This window comes from Zeugodacus cucurbitae, chromosome 5 (genome assembly GCF_028554725.1).
Source record: "Zeugodacus cucurbitae isolate PBARC_wt_2022May chromosome 5, idZeuCucr1.2, whole genome shotgun sequence".
NCBI classification, from domain to species: domain Eukaryota; kingdom Metazoa; phylum Arthropoda; class Insecta; order Diptera; family Tephritidae; genus Zeugodacus; species Zeugodacus cucurbitae.
In genome coordinates, this window is record NC_071670.1 from 38359863 (window position 1) to 38383843 (window position 23981).

The 23981-nt window shown below is 34.5% G+C and overlaps 1 protein-coding gene across 1 annotated transcript; it reads right to left on the reverse strand.

Moving 5' to 3' along the window:
* Nucleotides 1–19001: 19001 nt before the first annotated feature.
* On the reverse strand, nucleotides 19002–23407 carry LOC105212018 (odorant receptor 7a-like). Its single transcript, XM_011183762.3, has 3 exons — nucleotides 19737–23407; nucleotides 19324–19681; nucleotides 19002–19265 (listed from the first exon to the last, which is right to left on the reverse strand). The coding sequence occupies exons 1-3, from the start codon at nucleotides 20699–20701 to the stop codon at nucleotides 19194–19196; spliced, it is 1395 nt and encodes a 464-aa protein (XP_011182064.2). The 5' UTR covers nucleotides 20702–23407; the 3' UTR covers nucleotides 19002–19193.
* Between the last annotated feature and the right edge of the window lie 574 nt (nucleotides 23408–23981).

Here is a 23981-nt window from a genome sequence, read left to right on the forward strand (position 1 = left end):
GTGCTTTAACGGCAGAAATAAGATGTATGGAAGAGCTTGCTTTAGAACTTGTTGTAAAATACTAGCAACATGAGTACTGTTTACAGAAAGGAGAAATAAAATGGAAAATTTTGTATTTCAGAATTGGATTTGTAATAAACTTGTTTTGACACAAGAATTGTATAGAGAATTTGTTGAAGAAAGTTTCCTTTGGAAGGATTTATTTAAAACAAAAGAAAAGTTACTTGATGATGGCACGTGTAAATATATTAATATACTTGAGTTTAAGAAATAGTTATATATAAGATTAGAAATACTCGATTCTTTTAAATATACAGTTGAACTCCCCTAATACGAATCACCGTAATCCACTAAAAAACGTTGAGTTAGAGAGACTTCGAGTTATAGAATTTTCATAATTTTTTTTTTTATTTAGAGAAGTTTACGAGGAGTGTTAAAAAATTACGGGAATTTTTAAATTTCCAATTACCATAATGATTTATGTTTTATTTCTTATCATGTTGATATATACATATGCCCCTGTACGATACAAGTTTTAGCTAACTAATGTTCGACGTGTTTTTGAGTTTGGCTATACTGCAACGATGTCCCAACCTCTATATTCGCAAGACATGACTCCGACTTTTTCGCCGTCGTTTTACAAGCACACGAGATATCGCTGTGAATGAATTAAATGCAATCCCATAAATCGATATTGATAAATATTCCCACAATTAGAGCAAAATATCGAATGGGGACTATTTTAAAGGTGATAACATTAATAAATTTTTTTTTTTTTCAAAAAACGAAAATTCCCTATATTTTTTGTACAAACTGCATATGTTATCTCTATATATTGATATTTAGTTGTGTAGAGTTCCTATACTTAACAGTGCCTTTTACTTAATCATCCTTAATATCCCCGTTTTATTTTGACAATGATCAAAGGAACTATTGTTAACCAAATATACATATATGTTCATACTCAACAGGGCGTATGAGTAACCTCATTCTAGAAGACAAGCTTTTTATACTCTCGCAACATTTTGTAACGGATATTTTGATAAGGATAATGTTATATTAAAAAATGGCGAAAATCGAAAACATATAAAGTGTCATAACCATAAACTAAAATTTGGTACAAGAGGATTACACAAGAGGGACTTGACATTCTAATTCTATACTTTGAAAATAACCGATATTGATTCAAAACCGCGCCTACTCCCCATATTCCACAATTTTGAAGTCCAACTGATTCGTTCACTTGACAATAAATAATATAAATTAAGCACCAGGGAAGATATTGGAACGAAACTTTCCACAAATACTTAATTTTTAGTGTCGCATAGCCCGTATAAAAATTACCAAAATCGAACTATAACTTTTCATGGCCCCACGAAGTTTGCGACTAATTTTTTATTAAAAATATTATGAATATCGGTAAATCTCTCAGATATTCTAAATAAATTCAAATGAGATGTGTTTCTTCTAACTGTATGCGTCCGAGGCAAAAATTAGCAAAATCAGGCCAATATTTCCTCTAGCCCTATATAACACATATTTCGATTTCCAAATTTCCGATGAACTTTATATGTTAGTATCTTAGGAAAATGAAGTAAACAAAAATTGTTGAAATCGCCCCAGGAATTACCCCAGTCTCTATATATAGTATATAAGGACTTTTGTTTACTAGTGAACTTTATTCCGAATAAGTGGGTCAAATTGTGAGTTCTCTTAATAAAATTAAATAAATAAATTGTGAGCGCATAAAATGTAACTTAGCCCTACCTTACTTGTATTATTTATTAAAGACTTCAAAAATAGTTTCTGCTTATATATAAAGGGTATCAAAAGAAAATTATCTAGAAGACTTAATTGTAATAGATTCTTTAATTTTCCAGACCCAAAGTTGCATTCACTCTATTCATTTAATTAATAAAATCCATAGAGAACAACGCACTATAATAGGCTCCAGATGGCTCGCTATTATTTCAATACTAGAAAGATATATTTACATAGATTATATCTGATCAAAAAGCCATAAGTAGTAATTTTGGTGAGCATGTAATGCCATTGAAGGTATTTTGATGACAAATAAGTATTTTGAAATCGAAAATCTGTTTATCACTTCACTAATTTTAGAAATTCTAAAATGCTTTACTAACCAAGTATATTGATTATTTGATTTCAAAATCTCTAGTGTATCCCCAAATCTTTCTTACAACAAAAATTAATTGTTCTATATTATACTAAAATCATCCTACACTATGCTTAGGCGTCATTGTTTTCGTATCGGGTTTAACCAAACATTTATTTCTCATGCACATACATACATACATAAGTAAACACAAACACTTTTAGTTACCTCCACGCACAAATTCAACTCACGTCTGTTTATCGCTGTCAAATGTCAATATTTATCGTACATAATTTCACCGGCTGAGTTTGCCAACTAAATCAAACATGAATTCATATTGGCAAGTAAACACAACACACATATACTTACATACACACAGGCAGTGTTTATGCACACGTGCTTTTCACTACACCTCAGCATAATATTGCGGTCACAATCACTTGAATGCTGTGGAATGCGCCTCGCATATCGCCCACATTCGTCCCACCGTCGTTCGTGGTAGGCAGTCAAACGGCAGCTGATAATCGGCAGTAATCTGCCTGTTTATGCAAAGCAGCTGCTGCCGCAAAATCACTGGCATTAAATCCTGCCAACTCAACTACTATTTACCAGCTTCATTCAAGTCAACGTGAATTGTTTGTTTGATTTTTTGTTTGTTTATTGTTGGCGGTTAGAGGTGCTTGCAGCCAGTAACACGAGGTTGCCACTGTGAAAGGATTTATGTGATTTTTTTTTCAAATAATTGATTACCAACTCTCGAATTCGTTAAAGTCGAGTGTACTAAGAGTTTTCCGAGAACTCAAAAGACTCTAGACATTAGTCCTATCATTACCTGTTGTATTTTTATAAATCCCATCATCATCCCTGTATGGCGTATAAGCGTTCCTGAGCTATCTATTTATTCATTTTTCCCCTGGCAATGAACAATGTACAGAATCTGAAATTCTGATTCATTATTTCACAGCAAAAATCAATAAAAAATAAAAGTTCCACGTGGCAACTTTAATGCCACATTAAAATGACAATGCTGTGAAGCGTGCATATACAATACAATACCACTTTTGAAAAATATGAAAACAAATAAGCAACCGCGTCGAGGCTTGGGTATTTGATTTACCGCTGTGGTTGCGGCTGCTTTGCATATTTTATTGTTATTTTTCGCGCCTCCTTAAGTTGATTTTTTATTTTTATTTTCATACAGCGCGATGAGTATTTATGAGCAGCTATGCTTATATTTACCTGCCACGTTTTGCGTTCAGCCATTCAACGGCCGTTTAACGACCGACTCCTTCGCGTGTACCGCGCGCAAATAATTTCGTATTTATTCAGTGACTGCAGAAATGTTTAATAAACAAACTTCATTAACAATGTCGTTGACAATTTTGAAATATTTACTCTCTTGTATATACTCTACCTTTATATAAATATGTACATGTATACACATATTTATGTATATAAAAGCAGTTTTATTGCCTTGTAAGACATGTACATATTATCCATGTATAAATATATGTTGTCTCACGTTGATGTAGCAGAACTTTTTATGCGGTTTCATACGTGCTGTCGCTTATTCTTTTCGACGACACCTGGCTATACTATAGTGTACACATCTCTCTTATTAATACATATTAACTGTCTGGTAAAGCGTAAATTGCAGTTTTGACACGTGAGTATACTTGTATTAAACGTGGTTTTTGAACTCTACTTTTTAATATATTTGACGTTAAAAAAAATTTTATTAACAACGAAACCATTTTATTTGGGAACCCGAAAATTGCTTTTTGGGATTGCTGATAACACAAAACAAATACTTTAAAATTTATTCGATTTAGGAAAGGATGTTAAGATATATTACACCACATTAAATTCCCATCCATATTCCATTTTGACCAATATATACAATACTAAATTAACTAAATAGACGAATTTGAATATGTACAATGGAAATCAGGGCTGCAAGCCGTTTTTGACCCGAACTGTAACTTTTTATGGGCTTTGAACCGAACCACAAATTGAACATTTTTTAATTAAACAAGCAAGGAAAGGCTAAGTTCGGGTGTAACCGAACATTTTATACTCTCGCAATTTATTTATTTAACTTTATTTATATTATATATTACACAATTTGACCCACATATTCGTCATATATATTGTATAAAGTCCATTGAAAGTTGGAAACCATAATATTAGGTTAGAAGCACCGAGGTCCTCGTGTTCGATATATGGGGCCTTAAAAACCGATGGTCCGATTTTTAGAATGGGGCTGCCACACTATTAACATAGTATTTGTGCACAGTTCTGCTTCGATATCTTCACTAGTACTTACTTTATATATTGTAAAGTAAACGATTCAGATTGTCTTCAAAGTTCTGGTATATAGGAAGTAGGCGTGGTTATGAAACGATTTGTATGGATGTAAAGAAACTATTACAAACCAAGTTTCATTGAAATCGGTCGAGTAGTTCCTGAGATATGGTTTTTGACCCATAAGTGGGCGACGCCACGCCAATTTTCCATTTTCTAAAAAAATCTGAGTGCAGCTTTTATCTGCCATTTCTTATGTGAAATTTAGTGTTTCTGACATTTTTCGTTAATGAGTTAACCCACTTTTAGTAATTTTCAACCTAACTTTTGTATTGTCGGATCGTGGTTATGATCCGATTTCTTTCATTTTTGGACTGTATGAGGAAGTGGCTAAAAAACACGACTGCAGAAAGTTTAGCTTATATAGCTCTATTGGTTTGCGAGATATGTACAAAAAACTTAGTAGGGGGAGGGGCCACGCCCACTTCCCCAAAAAAATTGCATCCAAATATGCCCCTCCATAGTGCGATCCTTTATACCAAATTTTATTTCCATAGCTTTATTTATGGCTTAGTTATGGCACTTTATGTGTATTCGGTTTTCGCCATTTTGTGGGCGTGGCAGTGGTCCGATTTTGCTCATTTTCGAAAGCAACCTTCCTATGGTGCCAAGAAATAAGTGTGCCAAGTTTCATCAAGATATCTTAATTTTTACTCAAGTTACAGCTTGCACAGACGGACGGACGGACAGACAGACATTCGGATTTGAACTCCACTCTTCACCCTGATCACTTTGGTATATATAACCCTATATCTAACTCGTTTAGTTTTTGGTGTTACAAACAACCGTTATGTGAACAAAACTATAATACTATCTTTAGCAACATTTGTTGCGAGAGTATAAAAAACGAGAATCTAATCAAAAACCCCGAAAAACCGGTTCGTTTCAGTTCCAATTGAATATCCTTAATAAACATATTCTAGTTAAATAGCACTACACTCGTCTGAGTACTGAACCAAACTAATTTTTCCCGGAAGGTCGAGTCTTAAGTACAAAACTAATTTTTCTATTTGTCGAAGTTAGCCTCCAAAAACGAAATTTTTAAATGCGAAATTCGAAAAAAGGATATCTTCAAAAAATTATTATTTAAAAAATCTTAATTACAGACAAAATCTAAATTCCATTATTAATTGTATAAAACTTTCAAGATCATGCTTATATGACAGATGTTATAAGGGGTCCAGTATATAACATATAACTTTTTTTTCCAAGATCAAACATTAACCATTCATATCAACCTCCTGGAAAAAATTTATTTCGTTCAATACCCAGAAAAAAAGTTTTTTTTTTGCTGTACATAGAGTGTAATACATAACTCGCTTAAATATACTCGTACAACCACTATGGTAAACTGCTATGAATTACTGGCAACAATGGTATGAATTGTCATTTTTCATTACAATTTCACCAAATATCGTTTTTTTTTTCTAAATTGTTCGAACCACTGAACCGAGGCACATCGTATTTTCCAGTGGTTTGCAGCTCTTTTGGATATATAGTTGCATGTGAATCACATGGTCTTAATTAGGATATGTCAGGTAGGAGGTAGATAAGGCCGGTTAACCATACATATTTGTTATCTCGAAGATGTATAACGCACCAACCAACATTCATATGTGCTAAAAAGGACCCGAATTTTTATCCGGAAAAACACTTTCAACTCGTGAGCATTCTTCAAAATTAGTTGAAGAATGTTTTCAGCTTCTACAACAACAAAGCTTAGTGGATACAAAATACTATTTTATTAGAAGTGGTGTAATATACATACATAACTAGCCCACCTACATATGAGACCACCTATCAAAGGGTGATAATATCTAAATGTATTTTTCCTAGCGTGGCAATAGTTCGATTTCACGCAAATACACTAGGAGCAGTATTTCTCTTCTACTACTATTTCTCACAGTTTTATTAAGACGGTATATATAGGAACTATTCTAGACAGGATCAACTATCGTGAAAAAAGGTGGTGAATTGGTAGATACTCTGATGGAATAAGTAATGGATAATTTCTTGAATACTAATTGCTGCCTTTGATATCGTCTCTAATTGGTAAATGATGTATTAAAATAGACGAACAAACTCGCATATGGACATCAATGCGATTGAGTAGTCTAAGAATGATCATCATTATGTTGAATTTTTTCCTTTATACATAATATATTTATATATAACTTCAAAATCAACATGAATTCCATATCATGAAACTGGTATAAGTAAAGAACAAAGTTTCAGAACTCTTCAAATAGGAAACCGTATAACATTTAATCTATCGTATGGTGTACTGAACAAAAGTGGAAGTAGTGCTCCTCTTTAAAGTAAACAACAAAATAAATGGCGCAAAAACTTTAAAGCATATTTATGGCACATTTTTTTCGACTTGACGGATAACCAATTTTGTTAAATTGCAGAAAGGCAATAAATCGCCTGTAATATGTAATTGCTGGAGATTTGTCAACGAATTCCACTTGAAATGCGATTGTAAATCAGCAATTCATTAAATTCAATAAATTTGTGTTAGTTGTCGAAACAAAAATGACCAACATGATTTGTACAAGCACATTAATATTAATAAGAACAATATAGAAGAATGTACATATAATCAAAATTTTGTATACAAATTTCTAAAATTTGGCAAATGAAAAATGTGTCTTCCCGCCTTATATGAAAGCATTCTTATGTATACTTTCTATATAACCACAATAACCATTTCGTCCAACAACAACACTAGTATGTGTAAACAAATGATTTGCAAGTTGTCACGTTTCATTGTTGCGCCGGACGTTGAACTCGATCGACGAAGTCATAAATCTCTCATGGCAATTGGTTTCAAATTTATATTATCCATACACGGACACACACTGGCGCAAACTGTGTGCAAGTATGCGTGTACTCGCATTTGCTTGAAAGAGTTATGGCAGTGAAAAGTTAGCAGCCATTTTGATTGACATGCTGTTGATGTGGTTGGCATGGTTTCGTTTAAAATTGGAATTTAATTGGATATGTGATTGGATTAAGCGCCTGAAATAAATCAAATTTTGTGGGAAGGGGTTTAGTTTGCATAAATTATTATGGAGGATTTTAATTTTGATTAAAATATGACAAAGTTAATGAAAAAGCAACTCTTTTTGGCTTCAATTTGGAGTGGAAATGCCAAAAAGTCCCAAAATGTAATATGGCAAAGCAATAAAAGTTTCTAACAGTAATCCGGCCTACAGTTTATGCATACAATTTTTATACTCTCGCAACAAAGTTTCTATAAAGAGTATTATAGTTTTGTTCACATAACGGGTCTTTGTAAGTCATAAAACTAAACGAGTTAGTCGAATTGAGATCCAGAAGACTGTCTATAAGTCCGTCCGTCTGTCCAACAACCGTGCAACGGATAAGTTGAGTAAAAATTAAGATATGGTGACCAAACTTAGCACACATGTTCCTTGGGACCGTAGCAGGGTTGCTATTCGGACCAATGCCACGCCCAAAAAATGGCGAAAATATAAAACTTATAAAGGGTCATAACTAAGCCATAAATAAAGTTATTAAAGAAACATTTGGTATAACGGATTACACTAGGAATGGTCTTATTTGGATGTAATGTTTGTGGGAAAGTGGGGTTTTAAATGGAAAATGGGCGTGGCGTCACCCACTTATGGGTCAAAAATCATATCTCAGAAATTACTTGACCGATTTCAACGAAATTCGGTACATAATGCTATCTTGACACCCTGATGACAATGGAAAATGGGCGAAATCGGTTCACAACCACTTTACGGTCGGTTCACGACTACTTCCCATATAACTAAATTTTGAATTCCATCTGATTCATTAACTTTATAATATATACATTAGGATCCAATGAAGACAGCGGAATAAAACTTTACTTGTAGAAAAATTGTCGAAATCCCAATATAACTTTTCATGACCCCAGATATCGAACATGAAGAACACAGTTCATAAGGGAAATTTTAACCCGAAAATATTAGTAAATCTCTCAGATATTTTAACTTAATTCAGAATCTTTTTCTTTTAATAGTACCTCTCTGTACCAAAAATTGTTAAAATTGAGTCATACTAATATTAATGTATTAGGTATATCGTCATATATCGTCCCCTCAATATAACAATAGCGTATAATTTTTTTTTTGGGTTTTGAGAAAATCGAGTTTAAAGTTTTTGTCAAATCAGATGTCTATTAAATTTTTGAACATGAAATTATACACCATTTTTTCCAGTGACATTTTGACCCACTTTGTGGAAGTAGAATTTGACGAAATTTCGACCAGACATAGAATCAATGATGGAGATTCTAAATATGCAATAAAAAAATAATGGCGTATGAGCACATACGCTATTGTTATATTGAGAGGACGATATATACTTCTTAATGAAAATAACGAAACCAAAATAAAGGTCTTTCCAAAAAGAAATACTTCCAGAGATCGCTTAAGATCTGCAACATTGAAGCTTCGTTCACTAGTTCAATATAGAAGAAGGAATTCTACGAAAATTTACACTGATCTGGACTACTTATTCTAATCAAAGCTTCTTTCAATTAATAAAAGGTAGAGCAAAATGCGACAAGAGGAAAGTACAATCTAACTGCTCTTTCAGCTAAACTACGCAGAAAAAGAGTTCATCATTCTTCTTTAAATAACTACCATATTTCCACAACAAGAGCAGTGACCAACTTTCCGTTCCGACATTCAATTTCCTTTCACTACCATAATCTTACACGCGATCTAAAAGCGCAAAATGTCTTGCTTTGAAGTCGCTGCTTTCCTCACACAATACACTTGTGGCAAATAAGGATGGTTTTTTATAGTTCTTTTTTAATTTCAATACTTAAATTGTTGCAAGCGCAGCAGAACAAGCAAAATGCTCATGCAACAACAACGACTTTCTTTCGCTTCTTAGTTATTTTGCGTTTGCCGCTAAGGCGCTTTTACAAAATCACCACTTCATTTTGCCACAGTTGGTTGCGTTTTGTGCGTTCACAAACGCTGCACATTTCATATGCAACAACGACAACAAGAACGTGGCACAAGAATTAAGAAGGTAAGAATATCAAATGCACATACACAGCCACTACAAGTTGTATATACTTAGGTATATATGTGAAATCATACATATATAGGCGTGTGTATAAGTACAATGCAACGAGGTGTGAATTACCTTGCCACGAGTGTTGCATGAATTGCATCCAATTTACATAATTACCATAGCCTTCCTTTGCAGGCAACCAACGCGTACAAATTGCTAGATCTGAGCCAGAGTCGTGAACTTTATTACTTACTTCGCTTCCAACTACTTTATACCTTTACAGCTAAGCTACAGGTTGTAGTGGTTTTAATTAAAACTTGTAACTTGCACAGAACTTGAGACTCTTATATGGGATACATACTTGCATACGGATTTACATACATATCTACAACCCCATGAACTATTTCGGTTAAGAGAAAGACTTGAACTTTCTTTGAGATTGCAAATATGCTTATACAATGTGTACTACCACATATGTATAGCATCAGTGCTCGCTCCGGATTATTCTGTACTTTCTATAAATTACTGAGGGCCCTGATCAAAGTATCTGACAACTTTTGCATGTACCTGTACTTCAAGTTAAAACATAATAATTTTTGATCGCTGAATACTTCATAAAAATGTTTCATTATTTCAGAAAATGTGTAATTAACAAGTAAGGAAAGGACAAGTTCGGGTGTAACCGAACATTTTAAACCCTCACAAGTTGTTATTAAAATAACACTCAGTACGACCTATATATTAGGCATAAAGTCTATTAGAATAAAGATAATCCTAATGTACAGTATATGGGATAATTTCTAGGCCGTTTATACTCATTTTCATCACCCACCTACATCATAACCACGCTTTTAAGTTCACTTAGTTTTGCTAAGATAGCTCATATATTAACCGATATATATGTTATAAAGTATCTGAGAGGTTATTTTCGGAAAAAATAGGTCACACACACGGAGGACCTTGAAATTTTATAGTCCAATTTTAGTGATTTTAAGAAGAAGTCACGCTAGAAACGCAATATTTGTGCAAAGTTTTGTTGCTATATCTTCACTTAAGGAAAGTAGGCGTGTTTGTGAACCGATCACGACGATTTTTTCGGTAGTCTTCAACATAACCTTTTTATGGGAGGTAAGCGTGGTTATAATCCGAGTTTCTTCATTTTTACACTGTATAAGGAACTGCCTAAAGAAACTACTCTAGAGTGTTGGGTTGATATAGCTGTAGTACTATATGATGTACAGTAATATAATAAGTGTATCCCATCAATATCAACTCGTCTAAACGTTTCGTTTTCTTATCTTGTTACTATTGCAAATTGCAAGGCTTGAATTAAAATCGTCGACTACTTGCGCCTTGTTAACAATATTTCAAGTCTATTAAAAGAGTGGTTTAGACTCTAGTTACAAAAATCGATTGTTTTGTCTTTTGTAAAAATAGTTTTTGGCTATAAACTGCACCACGAACTGGTACGAATCGTACGAAATTCAAAGTAGTCACTTGGATGACTACTTCACTTTTCCACTATTGGGTTTCGTCAAATATTCACAATGGCAAATTAGAACAAATTATGCAAATAATTACTTGAATAGTTTTAAAATAATGCCATTAATAACCATAAATTACAACATAACATTCAATTACATAAGTTCACAAAGTGGTTGTCAATGGCAGTGTTGTTGGCAAATGGCGCTTTAGAGATAATTGTTTTTAGTTTAATGCATAATGTGCGTAAAATAATTTGTTATAAATGGTTTTTACTTAACATTACACTTACCTTATTGTGTTGAGTTTGACTCTGGATGACTGTGATCGAAAACATTTCCCACTATGCCACTTGTGCTTATTCCTTCAGCAGACAAGCGCTTGTGGCAAGCCACTTGCTATACAATTTTGTTGACTTTTACTTTCACTCTCACGGGTCTTTTGGTTTAAAGTTGAGAATTAAGATTAACTTTCGCCACGAAAAAAAGCCTGGATTGAAAAAGAAAAATACTTAATTAAGTACAAAAAGTATGACACATTAATATTAAGCTTTCGAACATGAATATATCAAGGATGGACGATAAAGTGCTGAGAAGGACTTTAAAATAACTACTATACTTGAGAAAATTGTTCAAGCTAAGAAAGGCATAAAAACTGGTACAAAAATGTATAACAGCTGATCGATTATGGAGTGTGAAGGGCAAAGACTGGTTTCTCAATTATAATTTTAATTGATCAATTAATTTGGCTATGCGAAAAGGCTATAAGTGAATTTCCATGGACTCAACGACTTGACATGACAGATAAGTATCAGCAGCTCATTTTTCCAAGCTTAACACCCATATTTTTGGACTTATATAGTTTTATATCATTAATACAGAATTCCACAAGTTCAAATTGTCTCAATCCGATGATTGTGTTCTACAATCCATGTCACAAGCGTTGGCAAGTATTATACTTTTAAATATCGACGCATTCGAACACAAGAATTAACAAGCCACCCAACTTGGTTGATGGAAAATTGTATTATATATTTTCTATATTTTTTTGTATTCATTGGCTGCTGCATTATTATTGTATTTTTTCTATTTTCGAATGCAATGAGGAAACAGTTTTGTTTAGAAATGGCGCACCCAACTTTAGCCACACTCCGCTGCTGTTTATTGAATTCTCTTGTCACCACGCGACTAGAATTGCAAATTAGCCAATAACATTGAATAGAAATGCATTAGCAGTTAAATATACGATACATATATAAATGTTTCATGATACTCGCTGACCAGCTTAAATATGCAAATTGACTTCAAGCACGTACACACCTTTTCTATTATACTACACAATGAAATTGGTTTTGGAAATTTAAATACGTGTTGTATTTCATACTCTGTATTAAATATTATATATCTTTAGTAATCCTTTATTAATACAAATGGAAAAGAAAATACCACTAACAATCCATGTATCCATCTGTACTCTAAGGACCTACAAATAGACAAATCCAAGACATTTCCGTAAATTAGTAGCTAAAGACTAGAGACTGTTCGATTCGGAATTTCTCCTTATCAATTAATAATATCTTTTACACTTTCATCTCAACTAGATTATATCAGTACATTTGAGTCACACCAACTGCTTGTTTGATTCACCACTCTCCAAATTCATCGAAGACACTTCATATTGAGCTGTGATATTTTTGCAAAAAAATTATATTTGATAGTCATGTCACTGACTCATCAAACTTCCCCAACATAATCATAAGGCAAAGCGTGTTCATTACGGCATTATGCTAATTAACTGCAAGCAGACACGAGCAACCATGAAAACAAAAATAATTGACAGCGACACTGTTATCTATAAATATGTATGTAGTACGTGCTAAACGAAAATAACCGCCAACAGCTATTTCTTAATATAGCGGAAAATTACAAATTTATATTTTGTGCGATTGCGCGGAAAATTAAGGAAACAACAACAAATCAAAGGCAAGACTTTTGCAGTTACAAAATATGTAGAACATCATATGGAAGATGGCGTGAGATTTTTCCTCCTTTTATTATCCGCTTATGTTTTTCGTAACCTTGAAGTCAAAGTTATAAATAAATATGAAAATTTAGCGCAGCAGGTAAAAGATTTGAATATAACGTTTTACTTGTCAACATCATATCATGAACCGGAGATAACGTTTGTCGCTTCCCTCTGTGCAAATATTTTTTGGAAAGTTATGTGAAAACAGAAGACACGTGGATCTACATATTAGACATTTGTTCTGGGAAATTTCATAAAATCAATCAGCATGTTGTTGTCATTATAGAAACGGGTATGTAAGGATGCCCGAAACTATCTGAAGAAAGAAGAAAACTTGAATGTAATGATTAATTATAATTTTAGTACGGCGGCGACCCAGAAGTATGATCTCAAGTTTCATCAAGCAATATCAATTTCGATTATCGAAATTACAATCATCGACTTCTTATTCTTTATTGGCGTAGATATCACTTACGCGGTTATGACCGAGTCAACAACAGAACGCGATTCATCCCTCCTTTTTACTGCCAATTGGAAATCCCAAGTGCAGCCAGGTTCTTCTCCTTTTGAGGATAGAGTCATGTGTAAAAGTTCACGCAAGTGAGGAAAGTTTTTGATTGTCATTCACTTGAGAGTGGCCAGGCATGATTATTTTACATGTAGCTCAAGCAGCTCAAAACTTCCGGTGTTAGACCAAGTATCCTCTAGGTAGCCAACATACATCATTTTGAAGGCGAGCTTAAGTGAGAAATCGAAGCCCGCTTATGCGGCTGTGCGTAGGGTTTGGAACCAACCACATAAAATAGCCCGCCCCAATGAAAATAAAGCAACAGCATCGGATGAGAGACCCCAATTCTGTTGGCGACCATGATAACACTCGATTCGAATGCACATAACTAACGTGAGATACTTGAAGAAAACTTATTAGTAACCTTCATAAAATCTTCTGTCAGGCTCTTCATCTGAGTGACTTCGCGAAGACGCAATAGCCACCTACCGTAATCACCAAGTCATCACAACGTATGATAGAGTTGTCAATGGCGAGGTCAGTCATCGTCATGGGAATTTACAATTTGAAGTTTTCATATATTTCAATGCTTTACATATACTCCAAAGCTGAATACAACTCATAGTAGGAAAACCTCTCTGAGCAATTACTGACCGTAGATTATTCTACCGAACACAAAAAGATCATAAGAATATGTAACCCAGGAACTAGACCAATCCGTTTGCCTAATAACACTTCGTACGTCTTCGGAATGTTAAATACGCCAGTGCGTCCCCATATAAGGTAATATATTAAACCTAATGGCAAACGATATTGTCTGCCCTAAACCCAATCAGTCTGCTAACAGAGATACATACACTTTCCTATCAAATAATTTCTAGGGGATAAGTTTACAAATTTTTAAGTCAAGATAGAAGGGTCCGTAAACCTTTAATCAGAAATTTGCAAAAAATAGGTAAGAAAAACATAACGTCGATCTTTAGAATGTTATTTTTTCCCATACACCTTAAATTCCGAAGACTTCGCAATAAAAAAAGAATACTGAATGGCCTGAGAGTAAGACATTTGAAAAAGCTACTACTCATCGAATTGCCCTCGTAATAGTAAAATTGTGTAACATTAAACTGCACAAGACACTATAACCTCCGACAATGTAGCTACTTAACGACGGCAGTAGTTACGGCAGAAGAAAAACTCTGAAACTTTATGAGTAATACATAATATAAATTCTGAAATATATTTACCATAATACAAATATGAATGTCACGCATAATTCCAACTACATTGTATTATCTTTTAATTAAGGTTAAGCCAGCCGGAGTTTTTCTGTTTAAAGCGTAAGGACGAAGGAATGACAATAAACAGCTGCAGCAGAGTTTCCTACTAAACTTCAGCGCTAAGCAAAAGCAAAAAAGCCTACCTACACTCTCGCTTATTAGCTACGTACATGCAAACAGTTCACTTCATTGGCCTTAACAGCAATGAACTTTGACACTAAAACAACACTGTTGATGCTAATGCGAACGGACAGCAGCTGTTGGCAACATTTAATGTAAGCAGCAACTTTTTTTTCATTCTCCTTTGTTTTGTTACTCGCTGCTTTCTAGCACATTGTCCTTTGCCGTCTTATGGTTTGATTATTAATTTTTGCTGTGGTCTCCGAAACTACGCCATTGACTTTGTTGCACGAGCATTGTTATTATGTAAATGTTAATTAATTGCATTAAGTCTTATAGAATATTAATTAATACGCTTTTGTTGACGCACAAAAACGAATGGAGACCAAAAGTTAAACAAATACAAATGAGATAAACCATGGAAAATAGATCAGATTAGAAGCGCAAATGATAATGGTGAATTGTTAGTCGAGTGGGCGGTCGAATAATTATAAAAGAGGAAATTTATGAGTCCGAGGTGGGCGAAGAAATGAGTTGTATTGTTATTTGTGGGTATAAAACTTGACAATGCAGTAAAGAAAACTTAGAACCTTCCTGTATCTTCCTCAAGTACCCCTTATTTAGGTTTCAGCACATAGTACGGTCTCTAAAAACTATAGCACAAAGGAGCGGTGAGAAAAAATCGGGGTCTCTACTGATTAGCAATAATAGTATTTTACTAGAATTAATGCAATCGAAAATATATTTTTAAGATTGCAAAATTCTTCTGTCCAAAGCTCGATCAGTGGCGATCTTGGGTCTTCTTGAATTAATTAAAGCATTGGCAGCTCATAAGGTGCCGGGGCCTAACTAAACTTAATATATTCACGTAAGATTTGAATAGGTTTTATAAAACTTATTACTTCTTACTCTTTTTTCGAGTCTTTAGTATTAGTATTGAATGTTAAATGGAACTAGCAAAATAACCCTCCACCTTTATCACCAAAGGATTAATATAATCTGGATGTAACACCACTGGATAACCAATCTAAAATCTCTTAAACCGTAATCGCAGAACTTCAACGCCCTAAAGAGGTTTTACTAATATGTATACATTACAATATAAGTAACTGTGGTAAAAATTATAGTTTGGTAAAAATAATGGCAATCCCATCAACAACAACTAGTTTTCGCTTTCATCTAACGAGAGATCACGAAAGCGAAATATTTCGACGGGGATCAAGATATTGATTTTCAAAGCAGCATTACATAACTCAGATCAGATATATATATTTAACAATATTTCAAACTTAGCGCACCTTAAAAATGTATTTGTTTTATTTTGAGTCAAGTTATTTTTTTAACCACTTCGGCTTTAACAACTATCAATCACTACGTAAAGTACAAATAGAAACTTTGGCTTGCAAATTAAAATAACTGCATAACTTTTCAACGATTTGGCATGAAACCCTATGCACCCTCGCATAACCACCTGCAGTGTTATATATAGGTCTCTGAATGTGCCCTCGCACAGTTATCCCTTTCTACACATGCACAGTTACTTCGTAGGATTGATATATTCTGACTTTAGTTGACAGTCAATGTGTCTATGCTTTACATCTATTTTTATGGTATATACTTATACGTGGTTAGAGACACTCGCGTGCACATGCAAGTCTACTTGGCATCATTCCCATCCAATTACCCATTCACACCCAATATTTTTTTTTGTCTCTGACCTGTCACTATTGAAGTAACGATCAATATATGCTACTTCCGCATTCAAAGTTCTATAGAGCAGCTAAACTTTACTGCCACTTTTTAAGGCGTGCGCTCTTCCTTCAGCCATACCAACCGTACGCTGCTGCTGCTCAAGCCCTGTGCATACAAATTGAATTGTAATACTCTCATAAAGCCCTCAATGCTTTTTGTGATCCACTTCGGCAACAACGTTGAAGAAAAGGAAGAAGATGAGAAGCAACAGCAGTAAAAGAAGAACAGATGTAGACGAAGTAGGAGCATAAGAAGTAGAAGAGGAAGAAGAAGCAGTGGATGAAGAAGATATAGCAGCCGATTTAGTTGCCGCATGCATTAGCTGATAGCGAAACTTTCAGTTTAAACAAATTCGTTGAGAATTTACAAGTGCGCAGCACAAAATCAAAATTTTGGACTGCAGGAAGTATTCCTAGTTTACTGGCAGTCGGCAGCTCAAAGTTTCCCCAAGAATTGCTGCAGAGTAATATATGAATGTAGTATAGTGCGGGAGCATAGTTTGGCAAGTTTGTTTGATTAGCAATTTTTATTTTACTTCTTAGACGAACTAGTTTTAGTTAATTTGATTTTTTCTAATTCGAAAATATTTTCTGAAGCACTTGAGTTTCAAAAGTATTGCAAATACTCGAATATAGTAAATAGCAGGTGCTTATAGTATAGTAGAGTGGGAGATAATTAAATGTAATTCATATTTAATTGTAGCGGAAGCTCGGTTCTCTCTTTTCTTTAACTTGTTTACGAGTATATTGATTTGATTCAATGCAATTCTTTATTCCTCTGAAAGTACATTTGATGTCATTATGTATGGAACTCGATTTTGTTTACATGACCAATACGGACTTGCTTGAGGAAGTCCCGATGCTGAACCCAATTCTCGAGGGTTTTCAAGCATAAATCGCCCGACACTGCTTCATTTTCACATTCGATATTAGTACGAAGTTCATCAATCATCGCTGACTTCTTGCCAAAGACCATAGACATGATGTAGCTCCACAGGAAATGTATGTGATTGGCGTGGAAACCGTTTAGCCGGTTATAACCGAATCGATAATAGCGCGTCGCTCCTATCTTTCCCTCGCTGTTCGGCGCCAGTTGGAGATCCCAAATGTAACCAGGGCGCTCTCCACCTGGTCCCTCCAACGGAGTGGAGGCCTTCCCCTTCCTCGACTTCCTCCGGCAGAGACTGCATTGAACACTTTCAGGGCCGGAGTGTTTTCGTCCATTCGGACAACATGACCTAGCCAGTGTAGCCGCTGTCTTTTAATTCGCTGAATTATGTCAATGTCGTCGTATAACTCGTACAGCTCATCATTCCATCGTCTGCGGTATTCGCCGTTGCCAATTTTCTTAGGACCATAAATCTTGCGCAAAATTTTCCTCTCGAAAGCTCCTAGTGTCGTGTCATATGATGTTGACATCGTCCACGCTTCTGCACCATAAATCAGGACGGCAATGATAAGCGACTTTTAGAGTTTGATTTTGGTTCGTCGAGAGAGGACTTTACTTTTCAATTGCCTACTCAGTCCAAAGTAGCACCTGTTGGCAAGAGTGATTCTGCGCTGGATTTAGAAGCTGACATTGTTGGTATTGTTGATGCTGGTTCCCAGGTATACGAAATAAATCGACTTCGAAGTTATGACTGTCAACAGTGACGTGGAAGCCAAGACGCGAATGCGCTGACTGTTTGTTTGATGACAGGCGATATTTTGTATTGTCCTCATTCAGTACCAGACCCATTAACGTCGCGGTTGTCGCTTCCGATGAAATAGTCCACAGGAAATAGTCTAAGTAAATAAAATAGTCTGGCGACTTATGGAGTAAGTGCGGATTGCTACCTGACCACTAACACATATTTTGCTTATTGGCGAAGCCATCCAGCCTGAAATGAGCATCATCATAAATTGGACGTAGCGCTCTTACAGTGGAGGCCACTGACTCCGAATTTCGGTAGTAGAAGAAATATCTTAAATGGCATACCATACTGAAGAACGGGAAAAAATACATACTACGGCGTCGTTTGCTATCGGTAAACTTTTGTAGCGTCACTTTTGAAAAACCCTTTAGAATCGTGGATCTGTCCTTAGAAACAAAGCTGCGAGCTAGGTTAGCAATATTTACATAACAATATATCTGAAGTATAGTTGGTAGAAAAAAGTGACAAAGAGGTAAAGAAGTATGAGAACAGTTAATGGTAAGGAACACACAGAGCGAATTCACGTGTTAAAACCATTCAAGATGAACTTCTCAAATAATGATATCGGCAAATATCAAAAACTTTGAGTTATTACTCTAGAAACTTGTTCATCAGTGACGGCCAAATGGTACTTGAAAATTACGTACGGTTTTTGCGACCTGGAAATAATTTGTTTGGTTCAATACGGAGAAAAAAAGTCGATATTCTCGTATAGTGTTATTACAATTGCTATCAAATTAATATTTATTTTAATTTAAGTACTACAAGCGTGCTCTAAATATTATTATTATTTTTTTTTTTACTCTGTAAACAAATCTACCCCTTTAGATTTTCACCAAGACCCATCTCTTGAATAAAAGTGAAGAGTGTAAATGAAAATTTAGCGATCTGCAAAGTAGGAAGTATAATTTCACAATCGTCTACACTCCAAAAGCAATAAACTCACCGATAAGTTGGTGGCTAAATTAATGGGCACCAATTTCAAAGCGAAAAATGGTATAGAATCCTGTGAGCGATGTAAAAAATAGATTAGCAAATTATTGAAACGTTTATTCTGCACAATCCAATTGCAATGGAAAATAGCAATGCGTAACTCATCACAATCGGCTAGCAAATAAGAGGCGTGGTAGCATGTCGGTGAGGTCTGCAGCAGCACGCAGAAGAAGTAGGTTGACGAAGCGATTTTCGTCGTGAGATCAGCGAATATGAAAATGTTAATCATGGTGACGCCAAGTATAAGCGCGGCGACGAGAAATTGTGTGAATACCGTTATAGATACAACGCTCTCGACAATGCTGACAATTCTATTAGGAGTAGAAAATTTTAGAAATCCCAAAGTTTTGTACTGCAGACACTTACTTCAATATTTTCTGATGTATTACAATGCACTCTAAGAGCTCCTGGTAATTCTCATCCACACTCTTTTGCTCATCATAACCCAACTTTTCCACACGACTCGCCAGAAGTTGTACTTGCGTGCGTATTATATAAATATAAACAGCCGGATATGAGTCGTTCAACACTTGATGATATAATAAAAAGAAGAGCACAGCTGAATCGAAGCTAACCTGCAGCCAGTACTCCCAAGTGGATCTGTGCCAATCGACATTGGGTATCCAGAGCGAAAGCGGTGCATGACCACCCACCAAAGCGGAGACCACCGTCAATGTTTCGTAAAGAAAATACGAAACAGCAAAACCGAAAACCAACCGATTACCGGTCACAGCACACTGCTTGATCTTAGCCTTATCCTCTGCTGTTGTATAACGCTCATCCAATTCGGTCACCATTGGTTCGATGCCACGCAAACGCTTATGTGCCATTGCCAGTGTGATGCACTTAAGTGGCACAGCCATGACATTTAGTGAAGCCTGCACACAAGTTAGAATCTCCATAACTGAGAGCTTATTGCGATCGCGCAACCAGCCGACATTGAAGATAACCGGCGAGAAGACCACAGCGAAGAATGTTATGATGGCTGAGTACATGAAATATGGCACACGATATGTCGCCGGTGGATTAAAGCCAATATATCTGAAACTATTGAACAGATAAATGACGGCATCACGTGAGGCAAATACCGTACGACCGCGTCCTTTTATCAAATCGAACATTGTGTTCAGTGTGTTTTGGGTGTTTATGAAATCAACTATTGGCATTTGTTTCGTGATTTGGGGTTTATGTAGCCCATGGCATCTATTCAAATATGCAACTACTTTCGAACTTGAAAGTTGAAGAGAACTTGTAAAAATTTTATAAATCGTTATAAATGCATTTGTATGCACCAGTTGGAAAATGTGTTTATTTCTGTTTTCAAGAAACATTCATTCTTATCTGCTACATATATTTTCATTATCCAGGAGATAGTGGAAAACGGATTATAAATCCATAAAGTAGTGGTGAGCTATGATTTGCAACTTTGTAACGATTTTGCGGAGCTCGAATCTATCTGAATAAAGGTAATATCGACAGATATCCATATCAATACTATGGCTACTGATTCCCTGACGAAGACTTCGCACTCAATAAGTAGTCTCTAAGGGCATTAGAGTCAGAACCTCTCTATTTAACTTCTCTTCAAGTCAGTTGCTACTTAAGGAAAGCTAGAGCTGTTGCCGATTTGCATATCTATTGACTGCTTTGAGCGATTGTAGTATTATTTTTCTCATTAACAAATATTTCTTGCTGGGTTTTAGAATTTATGGAAAGTGCATATTTTATGATTATTGAAAACCTTAAATGATTTGCAAATATTTCCAAACACCTGCTGGTGTGACTTTTCAATTTCGATACGCCTATTTAAATGAACTTCAGAATATCGATTCATATATGTACTTAATAAATTTGCTAAATACAATAAGCATTGGTTCGCAAATATCTTTACTAGAAAGAGCTATATGAAGTGAAGTGAGAGCTTTGTATAAAAAGAATTAACTTTTAAGGTGCTCAAGCTATCCAGCTATGCAATTTTTCGTGAAACGAACTCTAGTTCAAACATATCATGATTTAAATATTCGAAAGGTTTTCGATTTATTTATGAAGTTTTTCTGATTTCGTTTCAATATCTTATATTCAAACCATCTACTATAGTCTTCGTTATCGATTTCATAGATAATCCATCTCATAATGCACAAAAAAACGATTCTCCAAGACATCTTCGATATCCACCCTGATTTATATCTATTTGAAGACTGTCACCACAACTGAATTCTACAAAATATATCAAGCTGCTGCAATAACAACCAAAGTTCAGAAATTTCCCTTACGGCCCAAAAATTTAACAAACTTCAAAATAAGTAGTTAAAAAGTCAGCAATCCAAAAGTCCCTACTACGCAAAAAGTCTTATTGGCGGTGACTGGGATTCCAGTTAACAGTCTAAGTTGAAGTAAAAACAAAAACAAATCAACTTTTGTGCAATGACAACTATAACAGCCAAGTAAATCTTGCATGTGACTACTTTAACATTGTTCAAGAGTTGAAATCTTAAATAAAATAAACTATTCTGTACCAACTCAACTGACTCAACGCCATAGACAATGTCACACCTACGAGCTCATGCCTTATAAAAAAAACACTTATCATAAAATTCAGTAGCCTTTCAGAGGCATTCTTAAATTTTTAAGACAGCTCTTTCAAAGAAAAACTTCACTTTTGTACACGATGCACGTAAATAAATGGAGTGAGTGCTATGAAACACTCCATCTGAAATTACCTGCCTTACTTTTACTTGCACATGTTTTATTATGAGATCCCTAGCATTAAACTGAAGCTGAACTTCGCTATAGTTACTGCACCAGTCTACAATACATACACTCCAAACTATATGTATTGTACACCTCTACACTTTTATTGGACTTTTAGTGCACCGTATTCGAGCTTCAACATTTTCAATTTCGTACAGTGGAATGATTGTGGTCTCTTTGTTTTTGGATAGACAAGAGTTTTTATTGACAGTTGCATGTTACAAAGTTCAACGTAGCCACATCGACACATGCAACTGAAAAGTGATAAAAAACTTGTTGCACAGCTGATTAAAAATAAAAATTCGATTTAAGCTTAGCATGAGTGCATGGGATGATGAGCGGAGAACACGGCAGATATAACTTTGTTTATTGCAAGTTTCAATGATGCCACTGAAAGAAAGTTTCAATTGAATTTGTATTGTGTAGGCAGTGAAATTAGAAAAACTCATGATTTCAAAGTACACTTGCCGCAAACCTCAAAATGTAAGTTAACTGTAAATTATTCGCCACTTTTGTTTATAGTGTTGAGGTGGTTGGAGAATAAAGCAGTGTAATTGAAAAGTCAGAATATCAAAGAAAGATCAAAAACAGGTTTCGCGTATTTGTAATTAGAGTAGAAGTTGTGCATCTAGCATTACGCGAAAGATTCTTTATGTTTACATTTTAAAGACTTTGTTTCTTTATGGAAAAATATAAAATTGTTTTTATATAACAAAACCATTATGATTTAAAATATAATTTCCACCCTTTCACTCAGTTGAACCTTGTGATCAACCATGAACAATAACGCATCGTAAAATTTCACACATCATCCTTTGCTGGTAAATTTATTATTCTCCCATACACATAATTCTCCTCTACCAAAATACGCAGTATTGTATTAGTAATGGAAAAGTAGTTAGATTTTAATGTGGTTTAAGTCAAAAGCAATTAGTGCTTCATTTGTGCGGTGACAGTAAATCTGTGCCACAAATATTAACCAAATGAAACTAAATGCATACTATTAGTAAATTATATAATGTAAAATTGCTGAACGATTGGATGTGGAAATAGCCAATTCGGCAAATTACATTTAGGCGGAATTATAACTAAAGTAGGACAGTACCAAGTACTCAAAAAAACTGCTCTATTTCCCAGAGAAAAGTAATTTAAAATAATAAGCAAAATTTAATTCAATCACAACCAAGTAATTTAATTGACATGAGGTGGTTAACTGCAATTAAATTATTATTTATTTGAGCATTTTATGTTTGTAAATAATTATTAAATTGATATAGATATAGAACTTGAACTTAAATTGATATAGAACTTGACTGATGGAACTAAATATAATTGTAATAAAACGAAATTAATTGAAAGTATTAATTAAATATTAAGATAACACACAAGTTGGTCCATATATTCCACGTGAATAACGAAAATCATTATATTATACATATACAAATATAAGGTCAAAAATATTCCAATACATTACTTTTTTTGTGGACAAAAAAACATTTGCTAATTCTTACACAGATTCATTCAAAATCAAAATGTCATGAAAATTGATTATTTTAAAATTCAGCCTGATCAATATCTATCATACAAATTACAAAAATATACTCAATTTTTTGAATATCTTTTTGAAATTTCCGGTATTAGAAAGCTTAACACTTATAATTTTTAAAACTTAAAACTTTAGCATTTGTTCCTTTTCGCGAAAGTAGTCAAAAGTGCAGTAGTTTGTTATTAAAATGGATTTAAAAAACTAGCAGATGATAGCTGAAAAAATCTACTATAGAAATAAACTAAGTTTCAGTTTTAATGTTTTTTTATTATAAAAAAACTGACGTCACGTACCCTCAATATTAACAAGCTTTC

Excerpts from the sequence above, each read along its gene's own strand:
- LOC105212018 (XM_011183762.3), bottom strand. The coding sequence starts at position 20,701 with ATGTTTCTTGAAAACAGAAATAAACACATTTTCCAACTGGTGCATACA. Across the intron at positions 19,682-19,736 it reads ATACATCAGAAAATATTGAA|AATTGTCAGCATTGTCGAGA; the intron begins GTAAGTGTCTGC and ends TACTCCTAATAG. Across the intron at positions 19,266-19,323 it reads ATTTAGCCACCAACTTATCG|ATCGCTAAATTTTCATTTAC; the intron begins GTGAGTTTATTG and ends CCTACTTTGCAG.